General features: G+C 39.7%; 1 protein-coding gene across 2 annotated transcripts in view; it reads right to left on the bottom strand.

The window, feature by feature from the left end:
- LOC146834490 (ferric reductase 1-like) overlaps nt 1–14,048 on the bottom strand; it is a 439,656-nt gene that overhangs the window by 315,325 nt on the left and 110,283 nt on the right. For both annotated transcript variants that reach the window (XR_014960631.1, XM_085601878.1), the window contains exon 5: nt 11,539–11,630. Coding sequence is in view for 1 of the 2 variants with exons in the window: in XM_085601878.1 (XP_085458004.1) it covers nt 11,539–11,630 (92 nt within the window). In the remaining variant the exon portion in view is untranslated. The remainder of the gene's footprint in view (nt 1–11,538; nt 11,631–14,048) is intronic.

The following is a 14,048-nucleotide window of genomic DNA, read 5'->3' as shown; positions in this document are numbered from 1 at the left end:
AAATAAAATTTATGGATCACATTCCTTCTCCAATTGTGGCTATCAAACAGAGAACAAGGATGAGGGGTAAGAGGAAAACAGTGAGGGGCTATAGTGGCTATATTGGTATACACTGGCCTCTCACCCCACTGCTAAAGGGACAAGGACACAGACCTAAAGCTGCAGACATCATGTCAACTTGCTTAAATTGGGTGGCCTGAAAAAATTACACTGGTCCCTGAACCCACAACGTAAAGGGGCATATTTACAAGCTCCTATTGCAACCAGAGCATCACTTTTTTGATGCTCTGGTGGGGTAGCGCCATTTTCCATACTTAAAAGGTGGCACAAAGCCACTTAGCGTGGCTTAACGCCACCTTGTAAATATGCCCCTTTCCACCGCAGACCTCTGCGGCAAAGGGGCGTGCAATGGATGTTGCTCTGGGTGTTCCACCACAACACCAATTGCTTTTTGATGCTGCCCTAGATTTACAAGGCTGAGCCAGCGCCAAAAATAACGGCATGCAATACTAGGCGTTAAAATTACGATACGAGGAGAAATAATTAATTTCTTCTCGATTTTTTCTCTTTCCATGTGTGCTGCATTCTGTGGCCAACATAGAAAGGGCAAATCATAATTACTGATTGTTTAGGTGCAGGAAGGTGTCTCTTCCTGCACATAATCAATCGTACCTGCATCACAGGCACCCTTGCCACATTGCGGCAGGGTGCCTGCGCTGGAGCTAGGCAGCTTTTTTTTGTGCCAGCACTAGGGGGTAACACTGTAGTGCACCATATTCTTGTGAATTCAGCGCATTCATGCATTTTCAAAATGTCAGAGCGCTATGCTTTCCAAATTAGACGCAGCTCTGTGCTCCAACATTTTTTTATAAATATGCCCATAGAAAAGTATGATATATGTTTCTCAAAAAGAGTGGATGAAAACCAGCTTATTTTAGCCAACCCTTGAATAAATGAATGACGTTCTTGTAAGTGCAAATTTACATCAAAAAGGCATCTTGGCTCTAAGAGAGAATGAAAAAGACCAGAATAGTGAAAAAGAGCCAATCAATGAACAATGTGGAAGGAACTATTTTCAATTACTTGAGTCTGACCTCCTTTAGACAAAAAGATATAGCCGTGCAAAGGCTCTGACTTGCATGGAGCAATGCAACGACCATTTAGGAGAATGTTTAGTGATGCAAGTCATAGAAGAAGAGGCACCTGTGCAGTGTGCAACTTTGTGGGCCATACACAATTCTTTAAAAAAAATTATTCTGTGCTCCACCAGTAGCCAATGCAATTTACGCCTGGCCGCATTGACATGGGCAAATTAGTGCAATCCATTGCTAGCCTCATGGCTATATTCTGTATCGGTTGCAGTATGGACAAACATTTTGCAGGCAAACCCAAATAACAGACGTTTGTGTAATGAAACCTGGGAAGAACAGATGCAGCCACTACAAGACGTGGCACTTGCATGGAATAACTCTCAGGATTTTCCTCAGAAGTTGAAGTTGATAAGAACCTACAAATACTACTGAACTGATATGTATTTCAAGAGATATCCTTTTATTAAGTCTGAAACCTAGATTTCTGACACCGCTAGCAGGAAGAGGTGAGGTCTCTAAGCGCAAAAGCCATAGGCAGTCATTTAAAAAAAAGGTTCAGGGTCACATATCAGAATTTCAGCTTTTTCAGCATTTAATTTTAACATATTTAGGCTATTAAAAGATAGAGCAGTCAAAACAGAAAAGAAGGTAGGTTTCTTCAACAAAGAAGCTGATGACATGAATCAAGGGACATACATATGTTAAACAAAATCTGGTATGATGATGAACCTTGCGGAGGTCTTGCATCTCATACTAGCATGAATTGACCAGTGAAAAGTGATCTAGGTGTTATGCCATTACTGGTTATAGACTATTATGTCTTCATAAGACATGATCTTGAAGGCCTCCAGCTGGCTTAAATGCTCATCAATGTTGGATTGCATCCATCAATGGGTATTGCATTGCACTTGCTTGTTGGATATTAGATTGGTGTGACTGGTGTGGGACTGATGCACTGTTTATATGCAGATATTTGTGCCTGAAGGTATTGTGTTAGTTTAAAAATGTGTTTCCCTCTTTACATACGAGTCTTCTGAGTGTAGTGCATTATATTTTCAGTGCCTCAATGTTTTCCTGTATCTGGAGCCTTAATCAATGCTTCTTCTGTCTTTAGAGGGTATGCTGACTGTCTGTGAGCACCCAGGAGTGGAATGTCAACCTGAAATGAGTGCGATGAACGCCCAGCTTGAATGTTGATTGGACAGTTACAATATCAATAAGGGGATAGGTCCACCATTTGTAGAGGTACAACTGAGGTGTAACTCTATGTGAAAGAGACAGATGAGAAATATCTTCTTTTCATAAATTCCATATAAAAACTTTGAATATCCATTAGCATGCAATCTTTGGCAAACCAATTGTGATTTATTAGATCAGTCACCTAATTATATTCTTCTTAGGGTGCTCAGAAATATACATTATTTGTTTCTCTATGATCGCAGTCTTAATATCTGTCCCTGAATAATATAAACATTTGTCTGACAGTTCTGCCTTAATTTGTTACAAAATCTCTTATATGAACTGTCTATGTTAGTGTCTGTAGAGATCCAATCATATTGTATTTGTAGAGAGAATTGTTATTGCCACCCTAGCGCAACACAATGAAGTACATATTCAGGCCCACATTCCTCAATCACATACGGCTATATGAAAGAAGCAGAAAAGACATGCCTTTTATTGAGACATTCCATTGCAATATTTCAAAATCAGTTCTTAGGTCTTCCACTCGATCATGAGCTCTGCCACTCATCAACAGCCCACTTCATATGTTGTGTTTCCCCTGCACAGACTACACTCTGGAGGGTCACTGGTGAACTCATCGATTTTGGCTTGTGGGTGGGGTACATACTTTTTGGTAAAGGGGCTCAGTAATTGTTCTAGTGGGTGGGCAAGCACTAGGATCCCATTGCTGCCCAAAGTCGGGTTTTAGGACAGAAATGTCTCATGCATGGTAAATGGGTATTCCTATGCCCTAAGTGCCAGTTTAGCCCTGGCATCAGACCACTCCCGGTTCCTCCGTCACTTTCCCAAGATTAATTGCTTCAAGAGGGTTCAGTGATAAAATATTGAGTACATAATATCTACTTACAAAAATATCGAGTCATAAGTATCAATTTTAAAAAAATCGCCTCCCATACTTAAAATTACAAAAATATCAAAAAAATATAGTTCACTAAATAGTTGTCTCAAATAACGATTTTAAAGTATATATAAATGTAAATAATAAACATTGATGACATTAAATATTATTAGAACATTGGAATGTGGAGCACTCCATTGCAGACAATGGAGTGCTCCATGCTTCTACGGGCTGGTAAAGGTCCGCAGAGCAACATTCCAATGTTTTACAAAAGCCTCTTGAAGCTCGAGGGGATTTAAATCCCCTCGAGCTTCGAGAAGCCTTTGTTTAATTCATTAGAACATTCTGCCCTCTAGTGGCAGAATGTTCTAATAGCCTTATAGCCCTTCGTAGCAGGGCTATACCGCTATTAAAGTCCAGCTGCTTTTGTTAAAGTCCCTCGCCTTCGGCTCGGGCCTTTAACGCTGCAGCGGGCCTTTAATAGCCGGTATAGCCCGCTACGGCGGGCTATAAGGCTATAATACTAAAATAATCAAATTGAAATATATTTCATAATTTTTTGAAAAATATAAAAATTATTATGATTTAAGCATTTTTTATTAAACATATACTTTACTTTATTTCACATTATTTCAAAGCATAGAAGTACAAACAGTCATGAATTAAAATATGTTATTTCATTAAAATCCCTCTAAAAACATACATCATTTTTAAGGAAGTTAATTTTACATTCATATGTTTAAAATGACAACCAAAGTAACACAAGTATTAAAACATCTATGGCAATAAACGACTGTGAACAGCTGTTGAAGAAAGTGCCGTGCAGGTCTATATTAGACAAATTTGTGTTTGTGAAGCATAGGGACTAAAAAGGTTTTTCTTTGAGGACCATAAAATGTACAGAAGAATAAAATATGTAAAGTTGATTGTGCTGCTCTCCCATCACAGGGACATGGCAGTAGGTCATTCACCGAGTAAATATTAGCCAGGAAACCAAACATTAGAGGGATATAATTAAAATCAAATCTAATCAATATATACCGGTGTTGAGGGTTCTGTACAAATGACAAATACGATTTTAGAGTGTATATGACTGGCAGGAGCAGGCTATAGGCAAGTACTGTAGGTTTTGCTTTATTCCTTTCCCATCAAACAAATATATATATTTTTATTTACTTATATCTCATTAAAAAAATATTACTAGATTAATACGTTTAAATTATATTATTTTTTAATACTTTTTTAAATGTAATAAGATAAAAATAAATATATATGCATATATCCAATACCGTAAAATATTCAAAAAAATAAACCATTGCAATTGCAAATAAAAACCTCAAACAAAATAAAAATTTAGAATTTAATCAAAATAAATAAAACATTACAAATATTAATATTTATACATAGTATAATTTTAAATAACCAAAAACATATTGATATAAATGGAAACAATATAATAAAAAAAACAAATATATATACTATTTTCACAAAATTTTATAAATAGTAAACAAAGGGCCTCAATGCGATGTTGGTGGGACCGACACCAACGGCACACCGGTGTCGGCCCCAACAACATCTGAAGCAGCGGTCAAACTGCCGCATTCTGATGCGGTCGGTGCGACCGCATGGGTTGAGGAACCAACCGCTGTGGTTTGTTTGCACTCAAGGAGTACGTCGGCAAAGCGGTCAGAATGTAATCCCTACAATAAGAGTGGTGAGTGCTCAGGCACTGCCATAGGGATTACGATGGACCTTTCCCTCTGCCTTTCTATGGCAGTTGGACTGCCATAGAAAAGCAGACGTCCCTCCGCGGTCTCCGCTATGAGGTCTGGGGGCCACCTACGGTGCCACCACAAACATCAATGCCCCATGTGGCAGGCACCGTGGGGTGCCTGGCACAGTGCTGGGAGGTTTAAAACCATGCCTTTTGACATTGGAGCTTCTCCTGTGTCCCTTTTTGTGGGGAGCAGTACAAGCCTCACTGCAGAGAGGCATGTTTCCAACCGCCTCCATGGTGTTGGATTCTAATTTGGCGGTAGGGATCTCCAACTGCATGTTGGAGGGTCCCTTTACGACAAAGATGCCTGTTGGAAGCTCGTCTGATCCGCATCGTAATCGGACCCACAGGGTCAAACTCAGGAGGTGTAAAATTTACAAATCCCACTACAGTCAATGCAACAGTAGTAAAAGTGTTGGATGCCAGAGGGGTAAAATGTACTAATCCCACTCAACTCAATACTACAGTAGGGAAAGTGTTGGATTGCGGAGGGGTAAAATTTACTATTCCCACTCCAATAAGTGCAACAGTAGGGAAAGTGTTGGATTTTGGAGGAGTAAAATGCACTGATACCATTCCAGTCAGTTCAACAGTAGGGAAAGTGTTGGATTGCAGCGGAGCAAAATGTACTATTCCCACTCCAGTCAGTACAACAGTAGGGAAAGTGTTTTGGATTGCGGAGGGGTATACAATTTACTATTCCCACTCCAGTCAATGCAGAAGTACAAAAGTGTTGGATTTTAGATGGGTAAAATTTACTACTCCCACTCCAGTCGGTGCAACAGTAGGGAAAGTTTTGGATTTTGGAGGGGTAACATTTAATATTCCCACTCTAGTCAGTACAACAGTAAGGAAAGTGTAAAAGGGTTGGATTGCGGAGGGGTAACATTTACAATTCCCACTCCACTTAGTGCTACAGTAGGGAAAATGTTGGATTGCGAAGGGGTAAAATGTACAATTCTCACTTCAGTCAGTGTAACAGTAGACAAAGTGTTGGGATTACGGAGGGGTAAAATTTACAATTCCCACTTCAGTCAGTGCAACAGTAGGGATAGTGTTGGATTGAGGAGTGGTACAATTCACTGCTCCCACAGCACTCTATGCAACATTAGAAATAGACTATTTCACTTCAAATAAAATAAATAATTTCAAAACTATAGTCAATAACAAAATATAAAAATATTTAAATCAAAAAATCGTTCTATTTAGTAACTTAACTAATTATGTATTTATTACAATGTTTATTACATATTATAAGTTAATATAAATGTTATTTTTTATCAAAATGCCAAAATCTATTGTCAAAATAATAACAACCAATAAACACAATATTATTTACTATTAAAAAGCATAACTCAATTAACACATACAATAATACATTACAATAAAAAAGTTACTCTTTTAATTATTGTATTACTTACATACCTTTATACCCTGTACCTCTACAAGCTACACGCCACACATTTAAAATGCATATTTAAATGTATAATATTTACACATTTTACATAGTTAAATATGTATTAAAATATTAAAACGAATTAAGAACTAATAAAACGCTTGCATTTAATTGCATTTCCACCCTTTTGGGCTGATTCCGATGCGGGCAGGAATGTGCCGTTCGGATTCCTTTCTGACCGAGCCATTCTGATGGGCTCGGTCTGAAAGGAATCAGACTCAGTTTTTCGGATGGCTTACGATGGGCTCGCAGAGCCCGTACACCATCCGGAAACCCTTTATTACTCCCCTGTCCGGTTCTTTCCGGCCGACGAAGTACAATGGCAGTTTCCCACTGCCTTTTCCTGCACAAAAAGGCAGTGGGAAACTGTCTTTGGGGGCCCACAGCAGGGCCCCCAATGGTGGGTGCCTCCCTGTTGATCCTGCACCCGGTGGCAGGAATGAGCTGCTCTCCTGGTCTTTCAATGAGAGCATGCATTCCGTTTGGAATGCATGCTCTCATTGAAAGGTATTGGCATGAGACCCAACAGGTTTCGGTCTCATCCTACTTACAGGTCTGTAACCGACGACAGGAGGTCGTTCGGTTACAGTTCCTGACCAATGTCAAACGGACTCCGGTCCGTCCGACATCAGAATCAGTTCCTTTATCCGTAGAAAACAAACAAACAACATCTAATATATAAATTTAAAAAAAAAACAATAAATAATGTAAATAATTAATATTCAACTAAACAATTAATATAACTAATTAACTAATAATAAATATATTATATTTGATTAACTTCCGACCCTCCACCCCGCACAAATACAACTCACACATATAACAAACAATATTTTAATTACATATGTCCATAATTAATTATCATTTAAACAAGTATTAAACATTAACAATATTTATTCATTATGATAATTTCCTGCACATCCTTTACCCATACAAAAACAACAAAACACCCCCTCCAAAAAGCAAATATTATAGAATTTACATAATTATCAATTAAACAATTATTTATAATTATAAATAATGTTTCCATAATTATAATAAATTTACTTTTCACCCTATACCCATACAAAACCCACAACCAGCATGCTAAATTTAACTTTAATAATTATACAATTAATATAAATAATTATCAATTAAATAATTATAAATAATTAAAAAGTAATTATTAATACATTATAATTAATTAGCTTCTCATCATATACCCCAACAAAACACAGAACCCACCTGAAACTAAAAATACATTAGACTATTCACATAAATATTTATAATTGAAATAATTCATAATCAAAAAATTATTATAATTTAATTATAATTAATTTACTTCCCACCCTATACCCATATAAAGCCTATTACTCGCAGCTAAAACTTGAAAACAAAAAATATTACTTGAACAATATTTAAACAAACATTTTAAAACATATACAATTAGCACATATATTAAAATACACAAAAATAATAATAAATTGATACTATTAACAACAATATTTTTAAAATTTATATTACTTACCTTAATATAGATATTCTTGCCCACGATATTCGTGCTCAAGATGTTTCTGTGTCACAATATTTCCAACTCGATATTTGTGTCAGTCTATATTAATGACTCAATATTTTGTCTGAACACCCTTCAAGAAAGAGTGAGAAAGGAAGGGAGGGAGGGAGAAGGTAGAAAGAAAGCGACCAGGGAGGGAGAAGAATGAGAGAAGGAGATCGAGAGAATGCATGGATGGAAGGAAAGATAGACCGAGGAGAGGAAAGGAAAGGAAAGGAAGGAAAGGAGCTGGGCTGGTTTGAGCATTTATTAAGGGGCTTCTTTTGGTTCTCTAATCTGGTCCTAATTGCTGGTTATTATGCTGTGGTGGAAACTCACAGATTCTAGAGAAACAACAGTCCCACACTAAACCTTCTTCTGCAAGCGCTGCCAGTAAAAGGGGCCAACTTTGAAAAAAAATTAAATTAATCCTTAGGGTCCTCATCCTCCACAGACACCTGTGTGGGAGAATAGCTAATCCGCCTTCTCCAGGTTTGCTCACCTCCTGTACCCTACCTGACATCCCAGTCCAATGGATATTTCAACTCAAGATGGAAAAATATTATCATAGATTACTTTACAGTATTTGATAGGCATATCAGTAGTTGCAGGATGCCTAGGGATGTAATGTCAATGTGAGGTCAGATTGGTGAATTGCCTCCTTACCCAGAGAGTGGAAAATTACCCTAGTGTCTCACTAGTAAAGGCCCGATTCCGATCTCGCTTGGTATGCCCTCCGTACGAATCGGACTTGGAGGGCTTTCCAAGCAAGATGCGCTGTTCAAGTTGAACCGAGCAAATACGATGCAACCGCATGGTTACAGCCTCGGTTCGGCTGGACTCCAATAGCACTCTATGGGAGCTTGTGTACCGACAAAGCCCGTTTGCCCACCACACTGTACATGCTTGGATGGGGAGACCTGTGCGCACCCCCCGTGACCGATTCAGAGTGCTCTGGGTGAAGGGGGGCCTGTTCTGACCTCCCGAAGTCCGATTCCGACAGCTGCTTACACTGGCTGAGACCGAGTCGATACAGCTGTCCGAATCGTGCATCGTAGTCGCCTGTTTGGAATCCGGCTCCATTGCGCGGCACAATTTGGTTCCGTACGAGTCGGATGGATAGATTCAGGTTCGAAAACGATTCGGTTGGCGGGGGGGCAATCTTCGCATTGTACTTGGTCGTTTGTAACAGGGTACGACTTGGACGGAAAGATAGGCTCCGAATCGGATTTGCTCTTTACGAATCCCGTTTGGAGGCCTTCCTTACGAGATCGGAATCGGTCCCCAAGTGAGAAAGCAACTGCATCTCTTTATACACCTTACATCAAATTTCCAGCAGGCTAAGGGGACTTTGTCACTGTAAGGCTACTGCCAAGAAGTAGAGTTTTTCTCTCTGCAGGAAGAGCCCAACCCTCTGTCTACCCAGACAGACCTTGAGAGGGAAATAAACTCCAAAAAATGGATGTCTCAATGATGTCATCTAGTCCAACTTGGCTTTCTCAGTGGTGTTACCTAGACCACCTGACATCAGACCATGTTTGGGGGCCACTGAGCAGATAGGGCTGTGTGGCCCCAAACCTTGGTGGTTGATGTTGTTTTCCACATGTGCACTGGAGTCCATTCAACTATGGGGCTGCAGGCAAAGCTAAGTATACCCTTTCCACACTTGAATCTGAGGGTTGTGAGGATAAGCAGTCGGAGACCTCTTATTGAGGAAGTGTGGGAGGTGGGACCAAGAGCTGAGAACTCAATAGACAAACAGATACAATGATGCATTTTCCAGCCCAGCATAGATCTTAGTACAAAGAAAGTACTTTAGTAGTATAGTAATCAGTAATGGTATGCATTTAAATGAAACTCAGCAACGGGTGTGTTATTGGAATTAAGATTCCTACGTAAGCATGTATACTCTCCATGGCATCCACTCCTTGTTCTATGAGATTCTGTAGCCTTATATCTCAAGCTTATGCATAAGCATGCATCAGGCACAAATGCAATTTACTAGGTCTCTACTCATGCAGGTTATTTAATTGTTCAGTTCATACCTAAAATGTAATTGTTTAAGTAACAGTCTATGCTCCTGCTTCAGACATGGTCTGAACATCTGGCTCAGGTTTTTGCATGTGAGACCCTATTACCTGCTCATACTTCTGTGACTGTGTGCACTGTAAGTGTCCTCCTGACCCACATTTTAAGAGAAACTTCCTATGGCATTGGACAGCACTGATGGCTTTACTCAGAATTGCAGTTGAGCAGCCAGGCAGGCCTTATCAATGGTCACCCATCCTGGCAGGTGGCCTTCAGGCTTCAGTTTTTGCTGTTAAGGCAGCTCCTCCACTGGATTTGCTTGCAGGTTGGCCATAGCATAATAACGAGCAATTAAGACTAGAGAACCGAAAGCAGACCAGTCATAAATGCTCAAACCAGCCCCGCTCCTTTCTTCTCCACATGCTCTCTATCTACTTCCATCCATGCATTCTATCCCCATCTCTCCTCTCATTCTTCTCCCTCTATGATTGCTTTCTCTCTACCTTTTCCCTCCCTCACTTACTTTCTCAATCTCTCTTGAAGCAATTGACCTTGAGAAACTGGTGAAAGTGGGAAAGTGATGGAGGTACCAGGAGCTGGCCCCTGTCTCAAAAACCAGCCTCCAAGGGCACCAGCCCACTGTGGAAAAACCCACTGGAACAAAAGGCCTGTCTCCCCTTGCCAGCAATCCACTGAGGTTTTCAGGCAATCTGACTGGTTTGTGGGGTCTATGGATTGTGGTACATCTGCAACACCACAGAGCTGTTTGGCTTTATAAACTAGTCCCCAACTTGCTAGTTACCATGACTTAAATGATAATGGTCTCGGACCCTTTTTTATTTCCAATACTGGCTTATCCATTCCCACCTGAAACACGGCATCATCAAGTGGGGCAGCCAACTGAGAGCCCAGTAATAGTATGTTACAGTTGTGGAGTGTTCAACAATGGGGCCCATCCTTCATTTTACACTTTGATATGCTTTACAGTGGGTGGGAACATGGGGACAATTCCCTATAATTGCATAGTGTGTATAGAGAGACACATGTACTGTTTTATGCCCTTTTCTGTGCATAGTCTTTCTAACTGACTTTTCCCTTCCTTCAATTGTTATGATAAATGTTTTTGTTTGCATATTAGAGGAAGTACAATTTGTTTCAGGTAATCTTGGCTGCAGTATTTTCTTGCAATACTGTAGTTGATATTATGTACTGTGCTAAGTGATTTGCCCTGCTGTGATCATTACTTTTGCTGGTCTCTAAAACTGAACTGCTGCCCAATGACCTTGTCCTTTCACCTTGAGGCTCACCCAGATTTACCTCACAGAGGGAGTCCCTGGTTACTCAAATTTCTCTAGAATCACTTTGTTACGCCCATACACCACCATTAAAAAGCTTGGGGAAGTACCACCATCCCTAAACCAATCACATCATTGGAGGACCATTCAGTTAACCTCAGAGTGCCAACCAATTGCACATCAAGCCAACCTCCTTCCACTGCCTGGTATACAGAAGAATCTATGTTTGTGAAATCCATTGAACCTAGTCTCAAAACATATACCGACGTTCAATAGTTACCTAAATCGGACATCTCCTTTACCAGAAGCAGCAACCCAATCAGCTGTGACTTTTGACTTCTTTGAACTGCTTCTGTGACTTACTGCGGAATTCTGCAAAAATGAAAATAAGTCAAATAATTTCACAATAAGGAATTTTGTATAATAACAGACATGAATACACAGAAAATATAATATGGGAAAGCCCAGCCGCTTCCAGATAGAAGGAAGTGTTTATTTCACATTTTTTAAAAATAATATTAAATATTAAAGTTTATTTATTCCAGATTGAAACTGCAGTTTAATACTATTTGAATTCACTTAAGAGAGCAAACATGTAGGGACTTTGATTCAGTCTCAACATAGGCTGGAAAAGTTTTTAAAGGTGCTTTACTGGATCAAATTTTGTACTAGTAGTTACCCTCCTGGCATAAACACAAAAACAAATTCATGGTAATGGATCATTCCTGTATTCATTATCCTGGGAAAACAAAAAGCTGACAGATAAAGTTAATGAGGGATAAAACTGTTATTTTTTCCAGCTTGGACCGAGTTGCCCAACATATGGCGAAAAGACTGAATATCTAATTATATATATATGGCACAACCAGAGAAACTGACCAGTTGTCCTTTTTTGCTGTTTAGACAAGCATATATATTCATACTTTCAATCTATGTCAATATGTGATCAAGAACATTTGAGGGCAAAACGCTTCAAGGAGATTTACATTAAATCGTTTGGCACCACTTTGTCCTGAATGGGCATCTTTTTCCTTCCAGAGACAGTGGCAATTTTTGCTGTTTAACACTGGGTGCCGCCACCAGTGATGACGCTACTCTGCTGTGGGGTTAGGATATCAAAGCAACATTGAAGTGTTTTTTTTCTTCTGGCAATCCGTGACCCGTCCGTCTTCGATATTTTTTGCATGCAATATCTGACTTTCAATGATCTCAATAGTCGGAATCAGGTGTGCACACATGACTGGAACTGGAACATTTGAGAACAGGCTGCTCTCTGTTGGAAAAACTAGAGCACTTTGTGGGGTCTTCACAAAATATGGGACCGTCATCTTTGGGGATGGAATTGGGCAGGGCAGCTCCACAACTGGAATAGCAAGAATAGCCTTTCTTAAACTTGGAGAGTTGTCAGACTATTTGTGAGAGGTGCATTGAATGTTTTGCATCACCAAGAATTAATATGCATAAGCACATCTTCTATGCTTTGAGGTTGTAGGAAATTGTTCTTTTCCGATATACAGTTTGCCTACTACATTAAAACCTATAGGAACACTGACCAGTATACATTTCAGGTGCCATGGCTGTGCAGAACTGCTGCTTGGGTGATATACACCCATATGCCAATAGGAACCGACAAGCACAGGCGAACTAGTCAAAGGCCAGTAGAGTGGATGATTGCTGCCGCCACCACCAACAGTTCGGAGGAGCAGCAAAACATTGACTGCAAAGATCAGAGTGTGAGGGCCCAGAGCTGAGCGAAGGGCGTGCATGTGGTCAGTCTCCTCTTACTGTTAAGGATAGTTGGTGTTAATGACAGAAACAATACTGATAAATTGGATTGAGGTGTTAGGATTCAGTCAAGCGGAACTCAATCTAATCAGATGTGTGGACAGTGGTGATCATATAAGTATTTTATTGTACAGCTACGCACCATTGAGTGTGTTTTTCCCCCTTCTTCTATGGCATTATGTGAGATAAAGTTGCACGTAGAGTAGTGGCGGCAAAAGACTGTTTGCACTGACTAGAACCCAAGCACCACTCTCTAACCAGGAAGGTCATTCCACTGAGGACCCTTCACTTTGAGACCAATTGAGAAAATTTGAGGAGCAGTCCAAAATTGAATTGACTAATTGGTGCAAAGCAACCCGCTTACAACAGTTCATTGATACCCAGAGGCCTTCAGATCTAAATGTTCCCATCATATGACAATCCCAGCCCTAAGATGTCAGAGGAGGGGTCAGAAAATTCAGGCTCATGCTCCAAGAGGATGATGTGAATATTGGTAAAATATGACAAGCTGGATAGGGAGACGGCTTTGAAAGTTATTGAAGAGATTAATGAATGGCTGACTAGCAGATCTGAAAAAGCAGAGATTTTGAAATTCAAGAATGAAATTCAAGAACATTTAGAGAAATTAGAAATGAGATCAATCTATATCAAGCTAAGGAAACAAAGGAAATACAAAAGAGACATGGAGGATTATGCTAAGGGCAAGATAGTAACCTTGTGTAAGAGTTTTGAGGCAATGCAACAAGAAGAGAAACATGAATACCTAAATAGACATTATGAAGACACCATTTCAGAAAAAAGTTAATATACTGTGGGAGACAGTAACATTTCATATGTCAGCGACTCCACAATTGAAGAAACTAGAAGCAGACTTTTTTTAGATGAATACCCCTTCCTGCAAAGTGGGTGGAAAGTGATCCCGCAACAGGCATAAGCGAGAGGATGTAGAAGAGGAAGAGGTCAAGGTGGAAGAACCTGAGAAAGAAGAAAACACGTCAGCAGAAG

Source organism: Triturus cristatus, chromosome 4_2 (assembly GCF_964204655.1).
Source record: "Triturus cristatus chromosome 4_2, aTriCri1.1, whole genome shotgun sequence".
Lineage (NCBI taxonomy): Eukaryota > Metazoa > Chordata > Amphibia > Caudata > Salamandridae > Triturus > Triturus cristatus.
The sequence above is the reverse complement of the archived record's forward strand: the minus strand, read 5'-3'. Positions and strand labels throughout refer to the sequence as shown.